The 22,263-nt window shown below is 43.7% G+C and overlaps 3 protein-coding genes across 3 annotated transcripts; 1 reads left to right on the top strand and 2 right to left on the bottom strand.

The window, feature by feature from the left end:
• Nucleotides 1–1,338: 1,338 nt before the first annotated feature.
• nono (non-POU domain containing octamer binding) lies at nt 1,339–3,188 on the bottom strand. Its single transcript, XM_022759252.1, has one exon. It carries the CDS (start codon nt 3,077–3,079, stop codon nt 1,754–1,756), a length of 1,326 nt encoding a protein of 441 aa, XP_022614973.1. The 5' UTR covers nt 3,080–3,188; the 3' UTR covers nt 1,339–1,753.
• Nucleotides 3,189–3,285: 97 nt separating this feature from the next.
• Nucleotides 3,286–6,904, top strand: pold2 (DNA polymerase delta 2, accessory subunit). The gene is made up of 11 exons (XM_022759240.1): nt 3,286–3,622; nt 3,817–4,049; nt 4,146–4,267; nt 4,378–4,501; nt 4,593–4,707; nt 4,796–4,994; nt 5,124–5,204; nt 5,975–6,132; nt 6,240–6,367; nt 6,462–6,563; nt 6,730–6,904. The coding sequence occupies exons 2-11, from the start codon at nt 3,824–3,826 to the stop codon at nt 6,888–6,890; spliced, it is 1,416 nt and encodes a 471-aa protein (XP_022614961.1). The 5' UTR covers nt 3,286–3,622; nt 3,817–3,823; the 3' UTR covers nt 6,891–6,904.
• An 853-nt stretch (nt 6,905–7,757) lies between these two features.
• Nucleotides 7,758–20,842, bottom strand: LOC111231937 (inactive carboxypeptidase-like protein X2). The gene is made up of 22 exons (XM_022759227.1): nt 19,988–20,842; nt 18,742–18,915; nt 18,586–18,648; nt 17,074–17,430; nt 15,096–15,170; nt 14,455–14,520; nt 14,042–14,125; nt 12,805–12,876; nt 12,592–12,701; nt 12,110–12,249; nt 11,917–12,001; nt 11,684–11,828; nt 11,470–11,558; nt 11,068–11,191; nt 10,547–10,743; nt 10,235–10,411; nt 9,811–9,974; nt 9,228–9,655; nt 8,970–9,109; nt 8,551–8,650; nt 8,268–8,434; nt 7,758–8,180 (listed from the first exon to the last, which is right to left on the bottom strand). The coding sequence occupies exons 1-22, from the start codon at nt 20,235–20,237 to the stop codon at nt 7,776–7,778; spliced, it is 3,612 nt and encodes a 1,203-aa protein (XP_022614948.1). The 5' UTR covers nt 20,238–20,842; the 3' UTR covers nt 7,758–7,775.
• Between the last annotated feature and the right edge of the window lie 1,421 nt (nt 20,843–22,263).

Here is a 22,263-nt window from a genome sequence, read left to right as displayed (position 1 = left end):
GCACTAGTCTGACACAAGCATGCTGCAACTGTTTAGTTATTATGCAAGCCAAAAGTTTCAGTCCGCTTCCATCAACTTAGCCCTTGTTTACAAACCAGACTTTCTCTGCATGGTATTTTTTTATTTGGGTTTCATCTCGAAAGGTCACTAGATGGGGGAGGGGTCTCCTCATGAAACTCAAACACGGAAGCCTGATGTACGTGATGGACAGCTGACATGGCTATGGATCGGTACTGAAATCAGCACCGGGAGCAAGCTGAAACAGAAACTAAATACTTGTGTTTTTCCCTTCTGCGATTGATGAACTTTGACCTTTGAAGTGTAAAGAGTAAATTAAGCAAGTCACAGAGGTGTACATGAAACTCTAGCTTCCCTCTGCATGACTGACAGCTTATATGACGCTACCTGTATTATTTTGAAGGAGAGCCTAATCCATCCTGTTCTTTAAGTTGGATATAAGGGTCCACCCTCTTCTCTTTGTCTCATTAATCTGGGCTAGGCACAGTGAGTTGTGACATTTCAGGACAATGTTCTTGTATGCAGTGGTTGTTGTCACTGTGTAGATATGCAGGTGTCACTACCCTCCGTGTCACTTTAGACTGTGTGGGCATGAGCTTTATTTTGGGTTAGATGGAGGATGAATCACTGTCTGTCTAGTACGGCAGTTAGTGAATTTCCCAAGGAGTCAGTCGTCAATAAAAACCAGGGAGCGTTACAGGGAGGTGGCTCAGGTGTCATTAAAAACATGAATTATGGCTCTGTTCCCTTGGGTCCCAGTGAGCCATAACATACACATCTTAATGTATTACAGACATTATCAATATTAACTACACCTGTTCTTTCCTGCTGTGAAATATCATAAGATGTGAATGGAAGAGACATCACTGTGTAGCCAACTGAACCTTTCCACAAATGTATCACAGCAGCTACAAAAAAGGCCTGAATTTTAGCTACTCACTTCAGCAGGTATTGACAATGATAACCCCAACATTACTGTCAAATTATGCTTATTAACTTTCCCTATTCAGACTTCCAGGTTCACTTCATTAGCTGCAGCTGTGTTGAAAAGCAAAGTATAACTACAGCTTCAAACAAGACATGAGTTTGAATTGTTTACACTTTACTTTTCATGAATTTCTGCACCGTATTTACCCGACTCTACTGAGATCATTTCTTAGGTGACATCATATGCTGCCTTGGAATCAGGTTTTAGGTCCTTGCCACTCTATTAATTAAAATCAATATTCGAATCAGCAACATGAATCCAATTGAGAACAGTGATGAAGCACTGACTGAAGAGAGAGAAACACTATGTGAAACCATCATGGAGAAAAAAATATCTTGATTTAGTCAGTTTTATGAATAAACTGAGCTAACAGAGTTGGTGAAATATTTGGTTCAACGCTGCTTTGAAAGACATTTAAAGATCATGAGTATCTGTCTATTCTGAATAAAACAAAAATATTTTAGGGAATCACGAATTTATTCCAGAAAAGTTAACATATCCAGGACAAAAACATTTCCTATCCCTATGAAAAATACATTAATGTGAGAAATAATGTAAAACACATGGCTCATTTGGAGAGTTTGGACATTTTAGTACTAAAACATAATTCAAAAGTACAAATAAAAAGTAAAAAAAACCCAAAAAAACAAAAAACACATGCAACAGTTTTCAAAGTTCAAAAGTAACGCTCACTACCTGAACTTCAAAATACAGTGAGTATGAAAATGGAAAAAAATTAGATGTGATTCAAAATCTGCGTTGCTTATTAGGTCCATAGTCTCCAGGCCCAGGAAGGCCTCTGGGGAAGCCACCCTGACCTCCTCCGGTCATGTTGTTGTTTCCCGGCCCCGGCATCATTGAAGCATTCTCAGCAGCCATGCCAGAAGCACCAGCAGGACCAGAATTACCACCCAGAGAGTTCCTGTTCATGGGCATCCCATGGCCGGCCATATGCATCCTTATGTCTTGCTCCCTATTTTCAGAGAAGTTGCCTCTGAAGCCCTCCTGCTGCCTCTTTATCATCTCTTCGTTGCGCATCCTCATCTCCTCTTCTCTCCTCCGGCGTTCCTCCTCCTGTCGGAGCTCAGCCTGTTTCCTCTTCTGCACCTCCTGACTGTGGAGCTCCTCCATCCTCCGCAGCTCCTCCTGCCGCCTCAGCAGGTCCTGCCTCATCAGCATCACCTGATGCTCGTGTCTGGCCGCCTCCATCTCGGCCTCCAGCTTCTCCTGAGCCTCTTTCATGTTGCGGTCCACCATTTCGTACTGCTGCTTCTCCATCTCCATCAGGGCTTTCCAGCGCATGGCATACTCGTACTCAAAGGAGCCTGGCTGAGCAAACCGAGGTGGCTGCTCACGCTCTTTGTGATATTGCTGGTTTTTGTTTATGATCTTTTCTGACAGTCCCTCCTCTTCATCCATCTGATCCATAGGTTCCACTGTAACAGGGCGAGGAAAAGCTGTGAGAAGATAGGCACCATCACTGCACTTATCCAGAGCTTTTCTTGCAGCTGGCTTTGAGGTGTACTCCACTATTCCTTTCCCTGTAGGCCTCCCTCTGTCATCCACTATGACCACAGCTCTTTCTATCTGACCAAACACAGCGAAGGCCTCCTCCAGCAGCTCGTTGGACACAAACTCTGGCAAATTCTTCACAGATAAAGCAGCACCGTGTGTTGCAAACCTCACCCGTATGGGTCTGCCCCTGAACAGAGTATCATCCAGCTCGGCTCTGGCGATCTCTGCTATGATCCTGGTCTCCAGCCGGATGAAGCCGAAGCCTCTTTCCTTGTTGACAAAGATCTCACTGGCCTTCCCGTACTTGGAGAACAGCTTCTCAATTTCCTCCTCGGTTACTCCAGTTGGGAGGTTTCCTACAAACAGCCTGCTTCGCTGTGTGAAGGTCTTCTCCCCGGGTTTCCTGAAGCTGTGCAGGTCTAGGGTTAAGGCCTCATTGATGTTGGTATGCTCGCTCGGCTCAGGTTGCTGGCCGTTGGTGTTTGTTCCTCCAGGTTTTTTCTGGTCACCCGGGCGGTTGAGGCCGTGGTTCTGCTGGGGGCCTTTGTTTCCTTGCATTTTTGGCAACAGAATTCAAACCCGAGACGATGAACCGCTCAATAAAAAGACGCAAACTCTTAGCAGACAGTGGCGCACAAAGAGCTGCGAAAATGGCGAGGCTGCGTGATGCCGCGACGCTATTGTGACTTCACCTCTGTGCGACGTACGTATATAACTTCGTGACGTAGTCTCTGTGCGACGGTGCGAGAAAAATAACAAAAAAGACTGGTCTATTTTTATTTTATTTTTTATGTTATATCATTCACGATCAGCATGTATCCTTGCCTGTTAAAACTGATGTAGGCTTAGGTCGTTGCCATTAAGGTTTGCGGTACGTTTGGTTTTTGTGTTGGTTGCTGCAGTTCTCCAACAGCCTATTTTCCTCTCGCGAGAATAGCCTTGAAAACTCCGGCGATGTTGAGCGGGTGATTTCGCGGGAATTGCTTCTTTGGCTCTCTCACAAGGAACAAAATATAAAGAGAAAGAGAACGAGCGTAAAATATAACTTAAATCCCAATTTAAGACTGGCAACAGCTGAAGCTTGACTTTCGTCCTTCAAGGGTAAGGTTGTTAAATCTGTTTGATTACCGATACACCGACAGTCGACATGTTTTGACATGCTGTCATTTACGCCTGGCTAAAACCTGGACCTGCTAGCCTGTTAAAATCACTTCATAAACGAGAGGACAGTTATAAAGTGTGCATGTAACGAAGAAGATGCATTTCTGCTAATCTCTCCTCTGTCGCTGCTTCAGGACAGTCATGTTTTCCGACCTCAGCGCCCAGAAGGAGGGCTCCTCTCTGCTCTGCCGCCCTGCCTCCGATGACCAGGGGCCGGTGTTTGAGAGGATGTCGCTGGCCTACAGTCCCTGCTCCGAGCGCTACAGAATTGGGGATAGAAGTTTCAGTCGGCAGTATGCTCATATTTACGCAGCACGACTCATGCAGATGAGGCCGCTGCTGTCAGAGAGAGCCCAGCAGAAGTGGGGTAAGCTCAGGACATGTTTTAAACCCACACCCGAGGAGCCTTTTCTGTTATGTTCATGCGTTTTCTCATCTGTTTGTCTTTTTCTGTCTCGGCCAGGATCAGATGTGCTTATCAGGAAGTTGTGTGATCTTCAGACAGGAGAGCAGTGTTGCATTGTGGGCACCTTGTTCAAGCGTATGGACTTGCAGCCATCTATTCTGAAAGAGATCAGCGAAGAGGTTGGCACACATGATGAATTCACCAGCTGACCCCCTGAATCATAGGTGAAATGAAATCAGCTCTCTGGGAAGTATCATGTACCATCTTTATGTTTGCCTTTCTCTTTTAGCACAACCTGCTGCCCCAGCCTGCACGAGCCAAATACATCAGTGAAACGGATGAGCTGATTCTGGAGGATGAGCTCCAGAGGATTAAACTAGAGGGCAAAATCGACAGAGACAAGTGTGTGACAGGTCAGGTTTCTTTTCAGGATGTCACATGATGATCAAATCGTCTCTGGACATGTCTCTTGTACGTCATGCCATTTTCTGTTTTCTCCCTCAGGAAGCATTGTTGCAATATATGGAGCTGAGAGGAACGATGGGAAGTTCACAGTTGAGGACTTTTGCACAGCTGATCTCCCTTTGCAGACAGCAAGACCTGCGCTCAGCTCAGACAGGTGAACCCACACACACATACACCTACAGAACTTAAATACCAGCCTTCTGTGATCAGAGATGCTAATGGCCTTGTCTGTCTTCATTCAGGTTTGTGCTTCTGGCCTCAGGACTTGGTCTTGGCAGTACTCATGCCGACAGCATGCTGGGGCTGCAGTTGCTGGTTGACATGGTAACCGGTCAGCTTGGTGACCAGGGGGAGCAGAGTGGCGCAGCGACAATTTCCAGGGTCCTACTGGCTGGAAACCTCCTGAGCCAAAGTACCCAAGACAAGGATGCATCAACGAAGGTGACTGGAACTTATTTAACCTTGACACACGTTTGATTATGTCTATAGTCTTACTGTTTAGGTAAAGAAGAGAACAGATATCGATGTACAAATATATCAAGTACTGTTTTACCCTCCTTCTGTTTTCAGGCTAAATATCTCACCAAGAAGACTCAGGCTGGAAGCGTGGAGGCCATTCGTCTGTTGGATGAGCTGCTGCTTCAGCTGGTGGTGAGTCTACATCTGCTCTGTGAGGTTGTATGTGTGTACTTACACTCAGTTGGAAGTTTATTTATGTCCACCTAGCTAAAACCTTGTAATAAATCCAACTCTCATGAAGGTTATAATGTTCAGTTTGTGTTGCAACTGTTTCAGAGAGGTGTTGATTTGTTGCTAACTTTATGGTTGTTTTGGAGGCTGCAGTTTGTCCTTATTCAGCCTCCTCTCATTGATATGAATGGAGTGGACAAAATAATGGAAACACCTGTCCAGATAACACAACACAGTTCAACAGCACCATAAACTGCAGCTTCCAAAATTACCACAAAGCTGAATCAACACCTCTCTGAAACAGTTTCAACACAAACTAAATATTATAACCTTTACAGAGGAGGATTTATTACTGGACTGTTGCATTAGACTACATTAGTTTTAGCCAGGGGGAACTGAGTGTATATTTTCATTTTATTTTCACAATTTTGTTTAGAATTATATAAAATGAGTTGACATCAAGATGGACAGATGACTGTTTTGGGATGTTTTGCAGACAAAAGGATTAATCAGATAGCGCCAGATAAGTTGATAAAGAAATGAGAGAAGTGCAAAGAAAGTGGTGTTTGAAGTTAAGGAAGAGCTAGTATGAGTCTGGGGGAAAAGGTAAAAACTTTACCTTAAGTTTTTAGGGTATGACAGAAAATATGACTTTACTTGTAAGTTCAGAGTACCACTGAGGTAACATTATGGTCTCTAATGTTATGTGTCACTCCCTCATGCTGTTCCAGGCCTCTGTTCCTGTGGATGTAATGCCGGGCCAATATGACCCCACCAACTACACTCTCCCGCAGCAGCCTCTCCATCGCTGCATGTTCCCCCTGTCCTCAGTGTACCCCACTCTACAGCTGGCATCCAATCCATACCAGGCTAACTTTGACGGAGTGAGGTGAGCCCCACCACACACATGCACTCTGCCTTCTCGAATTTAACGTTTAATCTAAAGTTAGTGTGCAGATATGCTTAGGACTCTGTTTTCGTTTGTTTCCACTAAAGGTTCCTGGGCACATCAGGCCAGAATGTGTCTGACATTCAAAAGTACAGCAGCATGGACAGTCACCTGGAAATACTGGAGGAAACGCTGCGGCTCAGACACCTGGCCCCTACTGCACCTGATACTCTCGGTTAGTCAGACAGGTTGATGCAGGATAAAACACACATTTTCTGGCTGATATGGCTTCAAGTTATTCACACTGCTTTCTTTACATTTTGTGTCAGGTTGTTACCCATTTTACCAAAAAGACCCTTTCATCTTTGAAGAGTGTCCCCATGTTTACTTCAGTGGCAACGCCCCAACCTTTGAGTCCAAGCTCATCAAAGGTCAGTGTGTAATGTCTTCATTAAGAAACTTGTTGGGTGATCGCTATGGTCTTTCTTTACACTCCAAATGGATAAAATATTTACATTATTTCAGACGTATTCCATTTGAACTGTTTCCCTCCCTTCCACTCTTGTGTCAGTGTATTTCTTCTTCTGTTCCTGCCAGGTGCTGACGGCCAGGAAGTCCTGTTGGTTACTGTCCCAGATTTCAGCAGCACCCAAACAGCATGCCTGGTCAATTTACGCACTCTTGAATGTGAGCCAGTCAGCTTCTCTGCCTTCTCCGTTGACGAGGATGAGGAAAGTGAAATGAACATCAGTCACTGAGGGTCCATATCCACACACAGTACAACATGCTGAGACTTCTTGGACACTACTCATGTATTGACTAGAGACAAAACTGTAGACAAGACTAGAGACAATCAAACCCACATGGGGCCAGCAATTACAGTCCTATTGCTGTCTGGTATCATGAAGGTCAACAAATTGCTGTTAAAATGGCCTTATAAGGTTTATTATAATGTTTCCTTCTAAGGTGAGCTTTCTGAATAGGATTGTAAAACATAAACAGCACTGATATAGATAGAAATCAGTGTTCACAGAAAGTGCTGACAAAAAAGAACACAAGCGTTTTGTATTAACAAGCCTTTATTTGAAAAATAACTCTTCTACCCCAGCTGTGTGACAGAAGACACTTTCCCTCCTCTGACTCTGTTACCAACTGTTAATAAATGCTTTACACACCTTTTTAGCGACTGTTCATACTATAAAAAAAATATTTCTGCCATGGTTGAAGACTGTAAATAATTCAGCTCTGAAGTTAAAAAAAAATGTCATGACATTTTTTTTTTGTAATGTGCATCCACAATAAACATTTCATAAGAAAAAAAAAAAGACAGAATAATGAGTCAAGAAAAACACAGTGTGAACTGTCAAACTGAAATGATACCTTTCATTAATGGGGTCAGTTTCTGTGAAGAGGCAATGTTTCAAGTGTTAAGTAATAGATACACTATCTTTATACAATTAATAGAGTTAATATTCTGTACATTCCCATTGCTTATATGTCATACAAAGACAGGACTCCTCGTGATTTTTTTTAAACATTTTTTTTTATCAACCTGCTCCAAGTACAACAAGGCAGTGAGAACTACAAGTAGGAGAGGACGGTTGTTTACAGAAACAGGCTGTGTGTGTGTGTGTGTGTTTGGTTTAATAGTCATCGATCTTGTACTCGTAGTTATAATCCAGGATGGAGTCTGTGAACCCGCCAGGTGTTGAGGACTGTCCCTCCATTATGAGCCACGAGTCGTACCAGGATGTGGTGGTCTCTGGTGTTGTGGGAATTGTGGTGGTGGTGGTGGTGGTGGTGGTTGTTGTTGTTGTTGTCGTCGGGGGTAACGTCGTCGATCTTAGCCTCATTAATCTCTGTTGCCGAAGGCGACGGAGACGAGCTATCCTGAGCCTCCTCTGCCGCTCAGCGCTGAGTCGTGAATTCTGTGAATACCCATTGTTGCTGTCAACCACATGCCTGTTGCCGTTAACAACTGAGGGATACTGTACTCTGTTGTTGCTGTAGCTGAGTCGAATTGGCTTGTTTCCATGGAGGGCCATGATCTGCAGATAAATTGAGACATTGCTTTTTTTAAGTACTAGAATGACATGTATTGAGGGGGTGGTCAGGTCAGGATGGCAAGGCCTTACCTGTTTAATGCGGTCCCAGTTGGACTTGGCCAGGTTGAAGGTGCAGGCGGTCGCTCCTGACTGATAACCCACCACACAGAGTTTTGTCACAGGGGAGAAGCCCTCAGCTCGAGCCGTCACACGGTACTCCCCTGGGTTCAGCATCCTCCAGTAGTCTCCTGTTGGAGCTACAATTGAAAGGAGGGGACAAACAACATTTTGTTTTAAGGGCAGAGGGTACTAAAAACTTAAAACATATGATGAGCCTCAGGAATGGGAATAGAGTGGAGGTGTTTCTTCAGACCTGTGGTGACGTCATGGTTTATCCCCTCTACAGACACAGTGGCGTTTGCAATGGGGTTCCCCTGCTGATCCTTCACGATGCCCCTGATGCCACGATGCACCTAGACAGAGAGGGAGAATACGGTGGCTGAGAGGGGTGGTCAACGCAGCGGGCTGAATGATAGGATGGACTGAGATTCCCATCCATAAAACCATCCCACTAGATATGAAAGGGCTTGGTTGGTAAATTGAACTGGTCAGGTTGTCTTATTGTGCTGTTCACATTGGCCAAATATAATTACACATACTGTAGGAGGTGTTACTTTTGACCAAGTGTTACTTAAAGCAGAGTAACTGAGTAATGCTGAGGGTAAATAAAAGCAATTCTTCAGCATGTTCATGTCTGTATGCTGTGAGTAAGTGTAAGTGTGTGCTACAGACCTGCTCCATGAAGATGAGCATCGCCTCTCTGTTCTTCTCCCACTCATACGCCAACTCACTCTGATGAGGGAACTTATCACAGCCCAGGAATATGGACAGCTCAAAACAGTTGGTGTGCAGGTAGCTGAAGTCATTCATACCTAGAGGGAAGTACACGCACAAACATTAACCTCAGAGCTTGCAATGCACAAATTGTCCACCAGGGTGTGTTATAAACATATGCAGACAGTTAAACTAACCCCACAGGCCTCTACTTACTGCCTGTGATTGGCTTCCATTTGGCCCGGTTGACAATGCCCTGCCCCCCTGCTGAGTTGCCTCCGTGGCAGGAGCCGTGGTAGTTGTGCGTCATGGTCAGGTGTGTGGAGGCGTAGGAGACAGCCAGCCACCTGAAGAGGGATTCATCAGCAATCACCCGAGGCTCATCCTCAGGCTCAGCGTACTGGTAGCCGGCGCTTCTTCCTGTGTCGTCCTCCTCTTCCTCTCTGTGGCCGTAACCTTGGTTGTAACTCTGGTCATAGCCGTGGTCGTAGCCGTGGTCGTAGCCATGCTCGTAGCCATGCTCATAGCCTTGACCCCTCCTGTCTTCCTCTGGCTCCGAGTATCCCCTACTTCTCCAGTCTTCCTCTGGCTCCTCCTGGTAGCCCCTTCCCCACTCCGTCACATCAAAACCTTCTTCCTCATACCTGTAAGAAATTATTCTAGATGATCTATTTCACTTGATTGTAACCACAGCAGGAGAAAGGAGGAGGAGGAAAAGTGAGAATTTAGGAAATAAATGTGTGTAATGCAGGGGAACAAGAAAAGAACAGAGAGGGAGCTGGAGAGAGTTCAGTCGTACTGTCTCTTCTTGCGGCTGTGGGGTTTCTGGCTCTGGTCAGGCTTGTTGAGACGCAAGCTGTCATAAGGATAGGCCACAATTGTCTCCCCGCCCTGGAAGTTTGCACCCAACACAAATGGATGGCTTTTCATCCAGGAGATTATGGCCCTGGTTTCCACAGCAATCTGGAGGAAAAGAAGATTGGGATCACCCAAATAGTGGAGGGAAGCCCCATTTAAGAACAGTATACACTCATTTTTGCCATCAAATACACTTTTATAAGAAATCAAAGGTCTTGTAGAAGCATTTCATAGTAAAAAAAAAAAAAAACACTTGAAAGCACAGTGTATTTTGAAATATTATAGATTTTTTGCTGTTGTCCTCTGAACAGTCCAGATCTGGAGGTCTTATTCCTCAGCATGTTTGATTAGCGACTTCTCCTTACCGAGCTGTTGGCCTCAAAGTTCTCTGGTATGGCTACGTGATGGTTGGGGGTGAGTTTGGGCACCATGCCCTTATCTTCAGCATCCCACAGGATGCTGTTCAGGTCAGGGAAGTTCTGGAAGATGTCAAAACCGTTCTCAGTGTAGTGTCCGGTGGTCCAGCTGCTCAGCTCTGATCCCTGCAGAAGGAGAAATTGGATAAAGGACAGGTTCGGCTAAATCATTTAAGACCACAAGTGCACTACAAATCACTGTCATTTCCTGTTTGTTTCTCTTTTTGCCTCTTAATTAGAAACTAAAGTTGTTTCACTCACGGCTTTAAAAGCTTCTTCGTGTCCATCAGGGTTGAGCGAGGGCACCAGGTGGATGCGTATTCCCTCCACCAACTGCTGGGCTCTGGGGTTTCTGTCTTTGTACTCTTTGCACAGGTACTGCATAAGAAGCAGAAGCATCTCCCGACCCACCGCCTCGTTTCCATGGAGACCTGCCGTGAAGCGAAATTCCGGCTCACCTGCAGACAGACGGAGGAGACTGTAGCTGTTTGTCTGTTAACCATAATCTGCTGACTTCCACCTGGTGTTTATTAGGATTTCCTGGAATCACGGGTGGTGCCACCGAGATCCAACACTCCTCAGGTTTAAATTTCAACCAATCAGCTTTTCAGGTTCAGAAAGTCTGAGAGAAAACAGCTGGTATTACATCTGCTTGGAATGAAAACATGCTTTTAGGATTTCATTTTGCTATTGTTAGTGCATAATGAAATACAATACAATACAAGCAATTTAACAAATCAGTTCTATCTGCCTGTTTCATGGTCATTTAAACATATTCCCACCTATTTCGTGCTCTGTCGGGTTGCCAGAGATGACCATGGCCATGATTTCCAGTCCCTTGGAACTGCGGCCCAGGCTGTAGATGCTGGTGATGTTGGGACACTCCTCATTCACTGACTTCATAAGCTGTGAGATGATGGAAACAGGAAACTGTATCATTATATTTACACATTATTTATGAGACGGCTCATGGATTGCCCTCTAGTGGTTGAAATGCCTAACTGTGAGAGAAAGAGAAAGAGGCCCTCTGCGGGGGTTTTAATATCATTTTACATTAAAATAGATTAAAGCAGCTCGCTCAGGGTTTAATTGTTCCTGGGAAATTGTTTTGTTTTAGACGTCTGAAAAACAGCTGAGGGTTTCCTGTGGAAGACGTTCAGGGGCCCGTGTGCAGGGATACTCACTGCAACCATCTCTGAGTAGCTGTGATGTTTGAACTCCAAGTAATCCACTGGAGTCACTTCATTTTGCCTGTACTGAATGTCAACTGGATCTGTGAGGCAATAAAAATGGATTATTAATTTTGTTTGTTTTAGTGTGTGTGTGTGTGTGTGTGTGTGCGTGTGCGTGTGTGCGTGTGTGCGTGCGTGCGGTCGTGCGTGTGTGTGTGAAGCTCACCAGGCAGGGGGCAGCCTAGGACCTCCAGCCTCATGCACAGAGAGCCGTTCCAGCTCTGGGGGATGATCCGGATGTAGCGGGCCAGCACAGGCTCTGCCAACTGGTTCATCACTGGAGTGTCCTTATCACTGTTTCCGAAGAACAACTGGACGAGAGGAAAGTGAGTCAGGGAAAGAGGGAGGAGACATCATACATGGTGCCCAGGGTAGTGAGATGATTTATGCTGAACTCACCCAGTCAGCGTATCCATCATGGATGGTGGTCCATTCTCTGCTGTCATTGCTGAAAGCCAGGAAGTAGGACGTCACGAAGTCGCCCCTGCAACAAGACAACATGCGGGCAACATGTTGAATTTAGGAACGGAAGATGAATTGCATTCATGTGTTTATATATATGTGTGTGTGTGTGTGTGTGTGTGTGTCTTACTCATTCAAGGAGTCTCGTCCCTGAGTAATGACTCCGGTGAACTCTGTCCCCCTGCGAGCATCTATCTCAAACCAGTGGATTCTGTCCTCTGAGTTTGCACACCACGCTCCACCTCTCATGTCATCCTCATCGTCAGAGCCCTGGGAACCACAGAGGCCAGAGCACATGCTGCTGGGTCCTTTGACTGAGTGACACAAACTGCATATCTACCTTTGTGTAAATGTATACTCTGCACACACATTACAGATGCTGTGATAGCTTGGAGTAAAAACATTTATCAGCTGATCTAATTACTTAGCTGCTAAAAAAGTAGACTGTAACATAAACTTTCAAAGCAGCTGCTGGAAGTGACAGACTTTGTAATAGCAGTTATTATTTTCCAACACGTGGCTGGTGTTTATTTCAAGGCCTGGCAGTATGTAAGTGATGGCTGTGGTGTATATAAGTATTCAGACCAGCGGAGTCCTTGTCTGATTGTGTACCTGCATGTTGAGGCGCGCCCTCTGAGGGGAAAAACTATACTGAGACATAGAGGAGGCTGAAAGCTGGTCTGACTCGATCTTGTGGGACTCCATCCCCAGGGGAGGACACTCTGCCACGTACACAGACACACGACAGAGAAAATCAAACGTCAGGTTAATTGTATTAGCAAAGCTTATACAATGTTCTCCAGTATTAAAAATATGTTGACTTACTCTTTGGCTCTTTGAAGACACGTGGTCTGTTCCTGGCCCGCTCCTCCGCCTCCTTCAGCTTCTGCGCTCTCTCTGGCAGAGATCAGAAAAACAGTCTTAATGTCAAATAAATTGCACTGTCTTGGCTGAATATTTTTCTCTCTCTCTCTCTCTGCCCAGAAATGATCTAGGAACTCATCATTATTATGAAAATGTTATTTGCCAAGAATCCCCAAGAGGACCTGAGAGCTGGAGAGCAGTAAAAGAAACAAAAACACCCCCCAGATGTTGTGAGTTTCCTCCGAAGTCTGAGTGTGCTCTGATCAAACTCAGATCATCTTGACCCAGAGAGCTTACTATTGAAGAAGAACCCCATCTATCACTATCATTATTTATTAGTTTATAGTATGACTGCCAGAAGTCTTTCTGACAGTGGGACACATTGTCATAAGCTCACCCACCTACTGCACTTCTCTCTTTCTCTGCACAAGCGCAAATAAAGATACACACATTAACACACGACACATGCATGTGCAGACACACATCTGCTTTTGTGTTTCGGTGCTACACATGAGGTTACAAGCCTCAGAAACATCTCTAAACTTAAGCTCCAAGTTAGCTAAAAATGCTTTTCACTTTAAACCCAGATCTGCAGTGATCCGCGCACACAGGAAGTGCCCTATTGACACCAGTCCCGACAGTGTTATATATCATCGGCTCCAGGCTCGACTCCTCAGCCACCAGCCCAACCTCACTGCACACAGCAGACACGTGGCAAAAAAAAAAAAAAAGCTGAATGTGATGTGAATACTTAAGACTCCTACATTACAACATCCTCTCCCCTGTTGTCTCTTTTCTTTATCACTCACACTAATCCACTGCATGCGGTTCATCACCTCCCCCTCTCACCCTCTTTGCTTTCAGTCCTGTTCACAAGAGATTTCTCAACTTTTTTTTTTTTACAGGCCTAATCTCCATTTTGTTTTGGAAGTATGAACTTTTGTTCCTGTCATGCAAGTTAAAGCAAGTACCAAAGGCCTGCTGATATTAGTATGGTGGGAAATCACATCTGCATTCCCTTATAAACAGAAATGTGATCCAAGGGAGTGAGCGAGCACCTTTGAGCTGTTATCTGTTACTACTTTGGCACTTAGGTCACAGCCCATGTTCTTTGCTTTGGCAACTACACTATCTCATGTAGGCTGACATGAGAGTGCAGAGTAGCGTTATATAAGAACCCACATCTGAGTTTCCTTACCTTTCTCTTCCCTCTCTCTCTCCTTTTTGGCTCTCTCTCTCTCTTTCTCTATCCATTTTTCATCAGTCTCATCTTCTTTTCTCCCTGTGGAAAATAAGAAAATCATGAACAATTTTATAGCAATATAAACACACCAGCCCCATGTACAGCAGTGTATATCCTGGTACTTCTGAGTTTTCGTAAGACATTAGGAACCATAAACAGTAAAAATCTCACAATGGAACTTTTATAAATGACCTGGCTGCTGTTTATCTCTTTTCTATATTGTTTACTTTGTTGGCAGAAGCCTCACTTCAGCTTAACTAGCAGAGCTGATATAAAACATTTGTATTTGTGTGTGTGTGTGTGTGTGTGTGTGTGTGTGTGTGTGTGTGTGTGTGTGTGTGTGTGTGAGAGTGTGTGTTCTCCCATACTCATTCCATATTCATCGTAGTCATCATACCACGTCCCTTCATAGGGAGAAGTAGCTGTGGGCTCCTCTGTGTAAAAAACAAAAACAAAAAAACGAACATGAAGTCAGACGATTCAGCCAGTCACTCACAGGCACCGCCACATTAAAAGTGAGATTTTATGAGATTACATGATTTAATCTGCAAAGTTTTACAGGTTATTACAGCCCTGGCTTATTCAACCACAACAAGTGTTCTCTGTTTGGATGCCACTGCAACACCCACCACGTAATTAAGTTGTTAAACCTTTAATTTACATTTACAAGAATCATAACACGGTTGTAATCTGAAGACAGGGCTGCTTTTTTTTTAAACTCCACAACAAAACTATGGAAAATTTTGTTGACTGTGTGGAACCAAGCAAACCCATCCACTCCTGTTTGAAAAGTAGGGCAGGTTAGTTCACAGACACACTACAATGTTATTCCCATGTGCTGAATCACTCATGATTTCTCATCTGCTCCCGGCCTAAAGGCACAGATGGTATGGACATTTCATTGTGCATCTCAACTTTAGGTGGGGATTTCTAACATGTTAACTGGCTGATTGGAAAATTGACAAACTGATTGATTGAATTTCTAACATGTCTGAGTGACAGCAGTTACCTGGTAGAGTTTCTACTATGATTTCAGGGCTGACCTCTTTACCATCAGGGAATGGAAGATTATCTGGCACCTCAACTGCAAGAGTGGAAAGAAATGAGAAGGTCAAACAAAGGGATTATTTGTGTCAGAAGCCGACTGAGAAACAGGAGAATGTAATAGAAAAGGCATCGTGATGGGTCAGTGGAAATGCTGGATGAACAGAGGTACAGTACATATGCTGGAAACACAGAGTAATGAGAGCACGTCCGGTCCGGTCCAGACGAGTGTCACAGAACCGAACGACACACTGTTTCCAGCATCTGATCCTGTGGAAAAATCTGTTAAGTCACTGCTGACTTCAGGTGGTCGGAGGCTGGAAGAGATAGCAACGGTCGTAAATGTTTTCAGCATGAAGTCTGCATGGTATTAGTTATTCAGCCTTGTTTGAAAAGGGTACAACAATCTGTTGAGATTATCAGGGGGCTGTATTTGGAAGATTATGTCTTCAGTTTCAGCCACTGGATGTCAATGAATTACCCTCTGTTGCCACAGACTCACAGACGCTGCCTTTTTTTTTCACTGTAAAAAAGACTGTGGATTGCAAGTTGTTCAAAGGAAGAAAAAAAACAATTTGGTAAAAATTTCAGTTGTGGAAATGAACCAAGCCAGTCTCTTGCTTCAACAACAGTGAGTGATATATATCATATATATCAGATATCATAATAATTTGTGATTTATCACAAACTGTTCTTCACAATGTTACAACAGTTCTGTTATCTTGTGTTCTTTAGTATGTGGAGCCATTTTTAGAAACTACATGGTGATTGTGTTGACAAATATCCAGCTGATCATTAATCAAGATGTTAGAAGCATTGTTAACTTATTGCATAACCACTACCCAGAATGCACCGTGTTCGGGTTAAAATTCTCCAGAAAGCCATCTTTCCACTAATTTAAGGTTTATGTAACTATTTCTACATGTGACAGAGTTACATGATGTCTCTGATCAAAATTAAAAAGCCAGGATCTATTGATTCAGGTTTGGATGTGGCTGTCGGCAAAACAGTAAAAGTAAGTGACAAACTCTGAAGCTAACACAGAAGTGCCTAAAACTGCAGTTCCTCCAATTGCCACTTGAGGTTGGCTGCAAAAAGTAAGTTCTCATAGACTGTCATGTTAAAATGCCCAACAGCAGAAAATAACAGTTTACAGGCTAGTAACAAAACAGTTTTAGTCTCTACAGTTAACTTCCCCCCTTCATGACAACTGTATGGGGGGTGAATTTATACATAACTCACACATTTAAATTTGATTAGGGCTTAAAGTTACTCATAATTGAGGGTGTGGCCACATTGAGAGGTGGGGGCCATCACAGTCAGCTAGCTCTCTGCAAGGCACCACCTCAGCTAATTCGAGTAACTGAATGTGACCTCTTGGTTGATTTTTTATGCAAATATCGTACTAATAATATGGCTTGCTGTGCGGCTAATAGACTATCCCAACATAAGGAAGTCTGTGATGTTTTTTGAGGTGAGTGAAATTCCAGTATATATTAGCACTACTTAGCAGGTCTGGCTTGATGTCTGCACTCACCATACCTGGCTTGTTATCTTAGCTCGTTAACTAGCTAATTAGCCAGCAAATAAATTAGCCTTGGGTTAGCCTTTCAGTGTATGCTTGCCAGTGGCATGCACCAAAGTCTCAACTCCATTATATAAACAGTATATGTTCTTAAACTGAGTTGACACATCTAGTTGGTCCTAAAGTTGAGTAAATTGTGGTTGTCTTTATCAAAATCAAATTTCAAAACCATCACTTTGGTTGAACCCTAATTCAATCTGTACTCAGATCTTTTTTCTTTGTTGTTGCAATGACCCCCAGTGATTTCCCCACAGAGATCATTACAGTTTCATCACATCCTATTCGTGTTTCATAAACTGTCACCCCACAAACATCCTGGATCAAAACAAAGCAGAGAAAAACAAAGACTTAGACATACATGTGGCATCCCAGTAATCATTGTCATCTGTCCCAGCTTTCCCATCAACCTCAGGAGCAGGAGGCGTTGGTTCCACTTCTTCCCAGTAAGCATCATAGTTATCAGTCACAGGAGGATATGGTTCTTTCTCGTCTGGTTTCCAATAGTCGTCGTAGGCATCTGGCACTGTGGTGGACGGCTCTTTCTCATCTGGTTTCCAGTAGTCTTCGTAGGCATCTGTTACAGGAGCGGCTGGGTCTTCCTCCTCTAGCTTCCAGTCATCATATGGAAGATCTGTGGTCTCAGTCTCAGGCTGAGGCCTGGATGGTGTGGGATCAACCTCCCAGTAGTCATCGTCCGGTTTCCAGTAATCATTGTCTGACGGAGAAACAGATGGAAAAACTGACTGATGGCAGGCTCAAATGTCTGGACAAAAATATTTTGTATGGTTTTCAAGCTTGCATTTATATTTACCTTTATTTTACACTATTTATGTTTTTAAATGGGGAATGACTGAAATATGCAAAACTACAAACAGAATGACCTCCTGTACAGCACCTAACATTTCTAAGATACTGTACGGAAACTACACGTGAAAGGAAGGTCAGCTGAAGGGGAGGTTTGATGGAGGCGTACTTTGCAAGAAGCAGAGGACATGTCTCAGTTTCAGGGATTTATTTACACATCATAATAAATGTAGTAGTAGGAGGACCGTATTATGATTCATCTTCAGCCTTTTGTTATGTTTGTGATAAATTTCAAGCTAATTCCACTTCTATTTTTGCACATAAAATGGTCATTATTTCACAAACACATTAAGGTTTAATTTAATTAAAGCATCCTAAAGTACTCCACCAATTTAGCATAACACGGGTACAACATTGTTGGATACACAATGGACTGTTTAAAAAAATAAACAACATCAATGCAACAGAACCAGAGATATTGTCTTATTTATTCCACAAATTCTTCTTCTAAATGAAATCTGACACCTACATTACCCACAAGTAAGTCAGAGATTTGGACGTGTTACGCTAGTAGCAGCTAATGTACACTCGAGCTGGTAGCTTTAAGCCCACATGAGGAGTGGGTTACAGAGGTCTGCTAAAAATCACTTCTTTCTAACCCCTCACCTCCACATTTCTTATTTTCAAACTTGTAGTCTTTAGTCCCAACTGACACTGACTCACATTCTTAATCAGATTTGAGTCTGGAGCTCCTACTGGACCCACAACTGGCTTTAAATGACTTTTATACAGCAGTAAGACCAGTAAACAAACTTTGATGTGTGACATGGGTGGAGTTCCCCTTTAAATTCTTCATGCTTTGGCTTTTTGGTGGAAAGGGTTGTACCCTGTACTATATTTTATATTGATATTAAGGGGAGACTGTTGCAGTTTTTTTCATGGGTAGGGTAACAGAATATTAATGAGGCTATGGGGGGGCTTGCAAATCTACAAACTGAAATGGAAGATTTTACCCCCCTCCCCAGCCCAGTCATTTTCATACAGTTCCTAAGTGTGTGTCACTCACCAACATCAGGATAGGGGTAGTCGGTGTATGGCTCAGGTTCAGTGGGCGGTTCAGTCGGGATCGCTGAGGCACCAAACAGACACAAGGTCAACAACATTCATTCAAGTCCGAGTCATTCAAGTTCAGACTTAGCTCACTGCTCCGTCATGTCCTCACCTGTGGTGGTTGGTGGTAGAGTTGTGGTTGTTGTCTGCCTGTCCTTCTTCTTTCCCTTCTTGTCAGTTTTGGGCTTTTTGGTGGCGTTGGGGTCCTTTGGCTCTTTGTTCTTCTTCTTGTCCTTCTTCTTCTTTTTTCCTTCCTCTGGTGCTCTCCTCACTCTGCCCGAAATACCTGGAAAGATGAGGAAAAACAAGAGCAGAAAGAAATTTTCCAAAGCTCATTCAGTCAACTTTTGGTTCGAAGCAAATTAAGCAAATACACTAAAAGTATGTGTGTACAGTAAATTATTATCTTTTTTCTTAATTCCCTCTCAGACAAGTCCCTTATCATCAAGTAATAGAGACCAACAGTGTCTTTGCAGGTCACAATCTGCCAATACCAATTAGATCACAATTTATTAATCGATGAAAGCACTTTCATATTGCGTACCAAAGTAAAACTCAAAGCTCATGTATTATGGTCTGTATTTTTGTGTGTATCCTTTATAAGCAATGCATCTGAGATTTTGCAGTTATTTCTTTCCTACGATGTCAACACGCAACACAGCCGGGGGGAAATCCAGACAGCCAGATGCATTTCAGTGGTTGCTTGAGGTCCATTAGTATTTCCTTCTGAGGCTGTCTGAAGTCCTGAGGCACTTTCATGGAAAACACTTCTCTTTCTTTCCATTAGTTGTGTTCCATTAACCACAGTTCCGTTTTAATGACAAAATCTGTCCAGATATTCAATAAACATATCACTCTCACCTCAGCAACATCTTACCACAAAAGAATAAACCCATCAGTGGGACTCATTAAAGAGCTAGTTTGGACTGATGTGTATTACATGTGAAGTTTAGTCGGAAGGAAAGAAAAGAAAATAGGCTTATCACTAATGTGTATTAGTCATTGAAACCCATTCTTTCAGCTTGAATGTACACCAGAGTGAGCATTAATCATGCAGAGTTACAGCAACAGAGGCAGGGAAAAGGTCAGTATCATAAAAATCTGTCTGCAAGATGCTTCTTCTTCTCTTGTCTGGAGTGTGTAAAATCCCTTTTGCCCAGTTTATTCCCTGCTGTGTAGTTGTGGACAGATGAGCACTTGGACTTTCCCATGCCTGTTGGAGCTGTCACAGAACAAATGGGTGTGTGTTTGTGTTCACATCGTGTCACAACTCAAGACCACACCTGAACAGCTGTGAAGTCTTGTCTGTGTAATATATCTGTATTTCTATAGTTAAAATGTGAAGTTTTTCCACTCACCTGCCTGCGCAGACTCCTCTGTGTCTCTCTTGACCTTGCTGCTGCTTCCCAGTGGGTGTGGGTCCTCTGCAAGTCCTTGCTCACTTTCTGGGTCATCCAGGGACTCGTCTCGCAGCTGATCCCCTGCCTGATTTTCCCCTTCAGGCTGCCGGAGAGAAACTATCCCCCCAGCACTCTCCCCTCCTCTGGGTATCAGCAGGCAGCACAGGGCCAGCAGAGCCACAGACACAACCACAGTCTGGCTTTTCATACCTGCTGCTCTTCCAACTGCAGAATCCTTTGGTTTGGAGTTTTTGTTTCTCTATCTCAGCCGTCCAACGCTCAACCCAGTTCCTCAATCCTCCACAAGATTTATATTTCACCCTTTCCTCCCCTGTGTCCTTTCCATGTGATCCACACTTTAACTCCAGCAGGGAAATCTCTGTGGCTCCACAAGTCCCCACAGCCACAGTGTCAATCAGACTCAGACTGAGCTAGACAGAGATGGAGTGGGAGGGGGGTAGGGATAGGCAGGGAGGGAAGGGAGGTGGGTTATAGAGAGAGACAGAGAGAGAGAGAGAGAGAGAGAGATACAGAGCAAAGAGGCAGTCCAGTCAAATGAATAGACTGGGTTCCTAATTGCCCTGCAGCTATGGTCAGCTGAAAAAATAGCGGAACGCCAGAGGATCCCCCTCACCTGGCTGACGAGTCAGAACAGGTGCAGGGCTCAGACAGAAGATGATAGGGGGGACAATAAGAGAGGCCAGGTGAGGCCTCAGACTGCAGGATTTACACCTCCTGTGTTAGGGAAAGAAGCCAGCTCCTTTTCGTCTGCAGTTCCTGTTGAATTCCTCGGTGGAGAGCTCTCGCCCTGCAGACTCACCAATGAGCAGAACAGCAGGAGAGAGGAGTGACTCCTCAGACACAGAATTCCACACGAGGAGGAGGAGAGAGGGGCTAAAAGGGGAGGATAGGGATTTTCCTTTGTATGTGTATGTGTGTTAACAAAATTGAACAGTACTTATCATCAGAGAGAGCAATTCAGAGAAAATGAAAACAAGCAGGAGTAGAACATAAATTCTTTTCTCAGTCTAGGACTTGTTTTAGTTGGGAGTGAATCTTTGCTTTCCATCTCGTCTCTGTGGTGCTCAGTCATTCTTTCCTCAGGGTGCTGCGTAGCTCGCTTTCTCCTGTCTGGAGAAAAAGTTATGGTAGACAAGGGGGCCATGGAGGAGCACACACTCACACACTCACAGGATGGGAGAATAGTTTGAGCATATAATCTTTTAAAATTTGGTGTTTTCTTTGCCTAACCCCAGTCTTCCTCCTCCTCTGTTTGGAGAGCCTGTCAGGGCCTTCAAATGCTGGACGTGTTGTTTATTTTGAACTCCAGGTGAAGATTTTAGACAGAAATGACAACATTTTAAGTGAAACCTCCACAGAATCCAACAAAGTCTGATTGTGTATTATCACATGTTCAATTCATAAAAAATGGAAGAAGGAAAAAGAAAATGAACCTAGAGTAAAACATCAGTCTGAGAAAAAGACGTCATGTTACCCTGCTTATGCACACACTTCACAAAATGCAATGACCTCATCTCAAGTTTTTGCCCCAGTTTTCCAAAAGAATCCATCATCACCTGCACTCTTCCATGAGAGGAGGTTTATTATCCAGAAATGTCTGATGTTTAAATAAAGCAGCGTAATCAAAACACTGTACAGCCCATTGAAGTCCTATTAACTCTGCTCAGTCATCAGACCGATTCCCTATGAATGGGGTTCAAACTGAGCATATTTTCAGACAAGACAGACACATGCACACAGGAGAAAACATCCAAGTGCGTGCAAAGACACATACCTGGTAAAATAATTCAGTTCATTCACTCAGACAGTGAAGACAGTAAAACAGAAATTTTCCATTAAAAGGAAAACAGACTGTGGAGGATTTGATTTTAAGAAAACTGTTTTGCAGCTATCTATGAGGGATATGACTATGGTTGTGAAGAATGCAGCAAATCATTCAGACTACAGTAAGGTCAAGCAGAGGCCTTTTTCAGCTGGCAAGGACACAGACATACACAGGGGAGCTAGCTGGAAAATGCCTTTTCTTTTTTTCACCAAAGCTATTTCACAATACAGAAAGAAATTGTGGGAAATACTAAGACCAAATAATAAAACCTAATGAATGCATGGAAAACAATATGTGAATCACTTCAATTATTTACTCACAGGACATGAGTTAGAAGAAGCTATAGTAAGGTAAGACAAGAAATGTCTCATCTCTGGCTACATTAAAG

This window comes from Seriola dumerili, unplaced genomic scaffold (genome assembly GCF_002260705.1).
Source record: "Seriola dumerili isolate Sdu_G_001 unplaced genomic scaffold, Sdu_1.0 BDQW01000017.1, whole genome shotgun sequence".
Taxonomy (NCBI): domain Eukaryota; kingdom Metazoa; phylum Chordata; class Actinopteri; order Carangiformes; family Carangidae; genus Seriola; species Seriola dumerili.
The sequence above is the reverse complement of the archived record's forward strand: the minus strand, read 5'-3'. Positions and strand labels throughout refer to the sequence as shown.

Coding starts and splice junctions, on each gene's coding strand:
- nono (XM_022759252.1), bottom strand. CDS start 3,079: ATGCAAGGAAACAAAGGCCCCCAGCAGAACCACGGCCTCAACCGCCCG.
- pold2 (XM_022759240.1), top strand. CDS start 3,824: ATGTTTTCCGACCTCAGCGCCCAGAAGGAGGGCTCCTCTCTGCTCTGC. Junction 4,268..4,377: donor TGAAAGAGATCAGCGAAGAG/GTTGGCACACAT, acceptor TTTCTCTTTTAG/CACAACCTGCTGCCCCAGCC. Junction 4,502..4,592: donor CAGAGACAAGTGTGTGACAG/GTCAGGTTTCTT, acceptor TTTCTCCCTCAG/GAAGCATTGTTGCAATATAT.
- LOC111231937 (XM_022759227.1), bottom strand. CDS start 20,237: ATGAAAAGCCAGACTGTGGTTGTGTCTGTGGCTCTGCTGGCCCTGTGC. Junction 12,877..14,041: donor GAGAGAGAGGGAAGAGAAAG/GTAAGGAAACTC, acceptor GATCTCTGCCAG/AGAGAGCGCAGAAGCTGAAG. Junction 11,192..11,469: donor GCTACTCAGAGATGGTTGCA/GTGAGTATCCCT, acceptor ATCATCTCACAG/CTTATGAAGTCAGTGAATGA.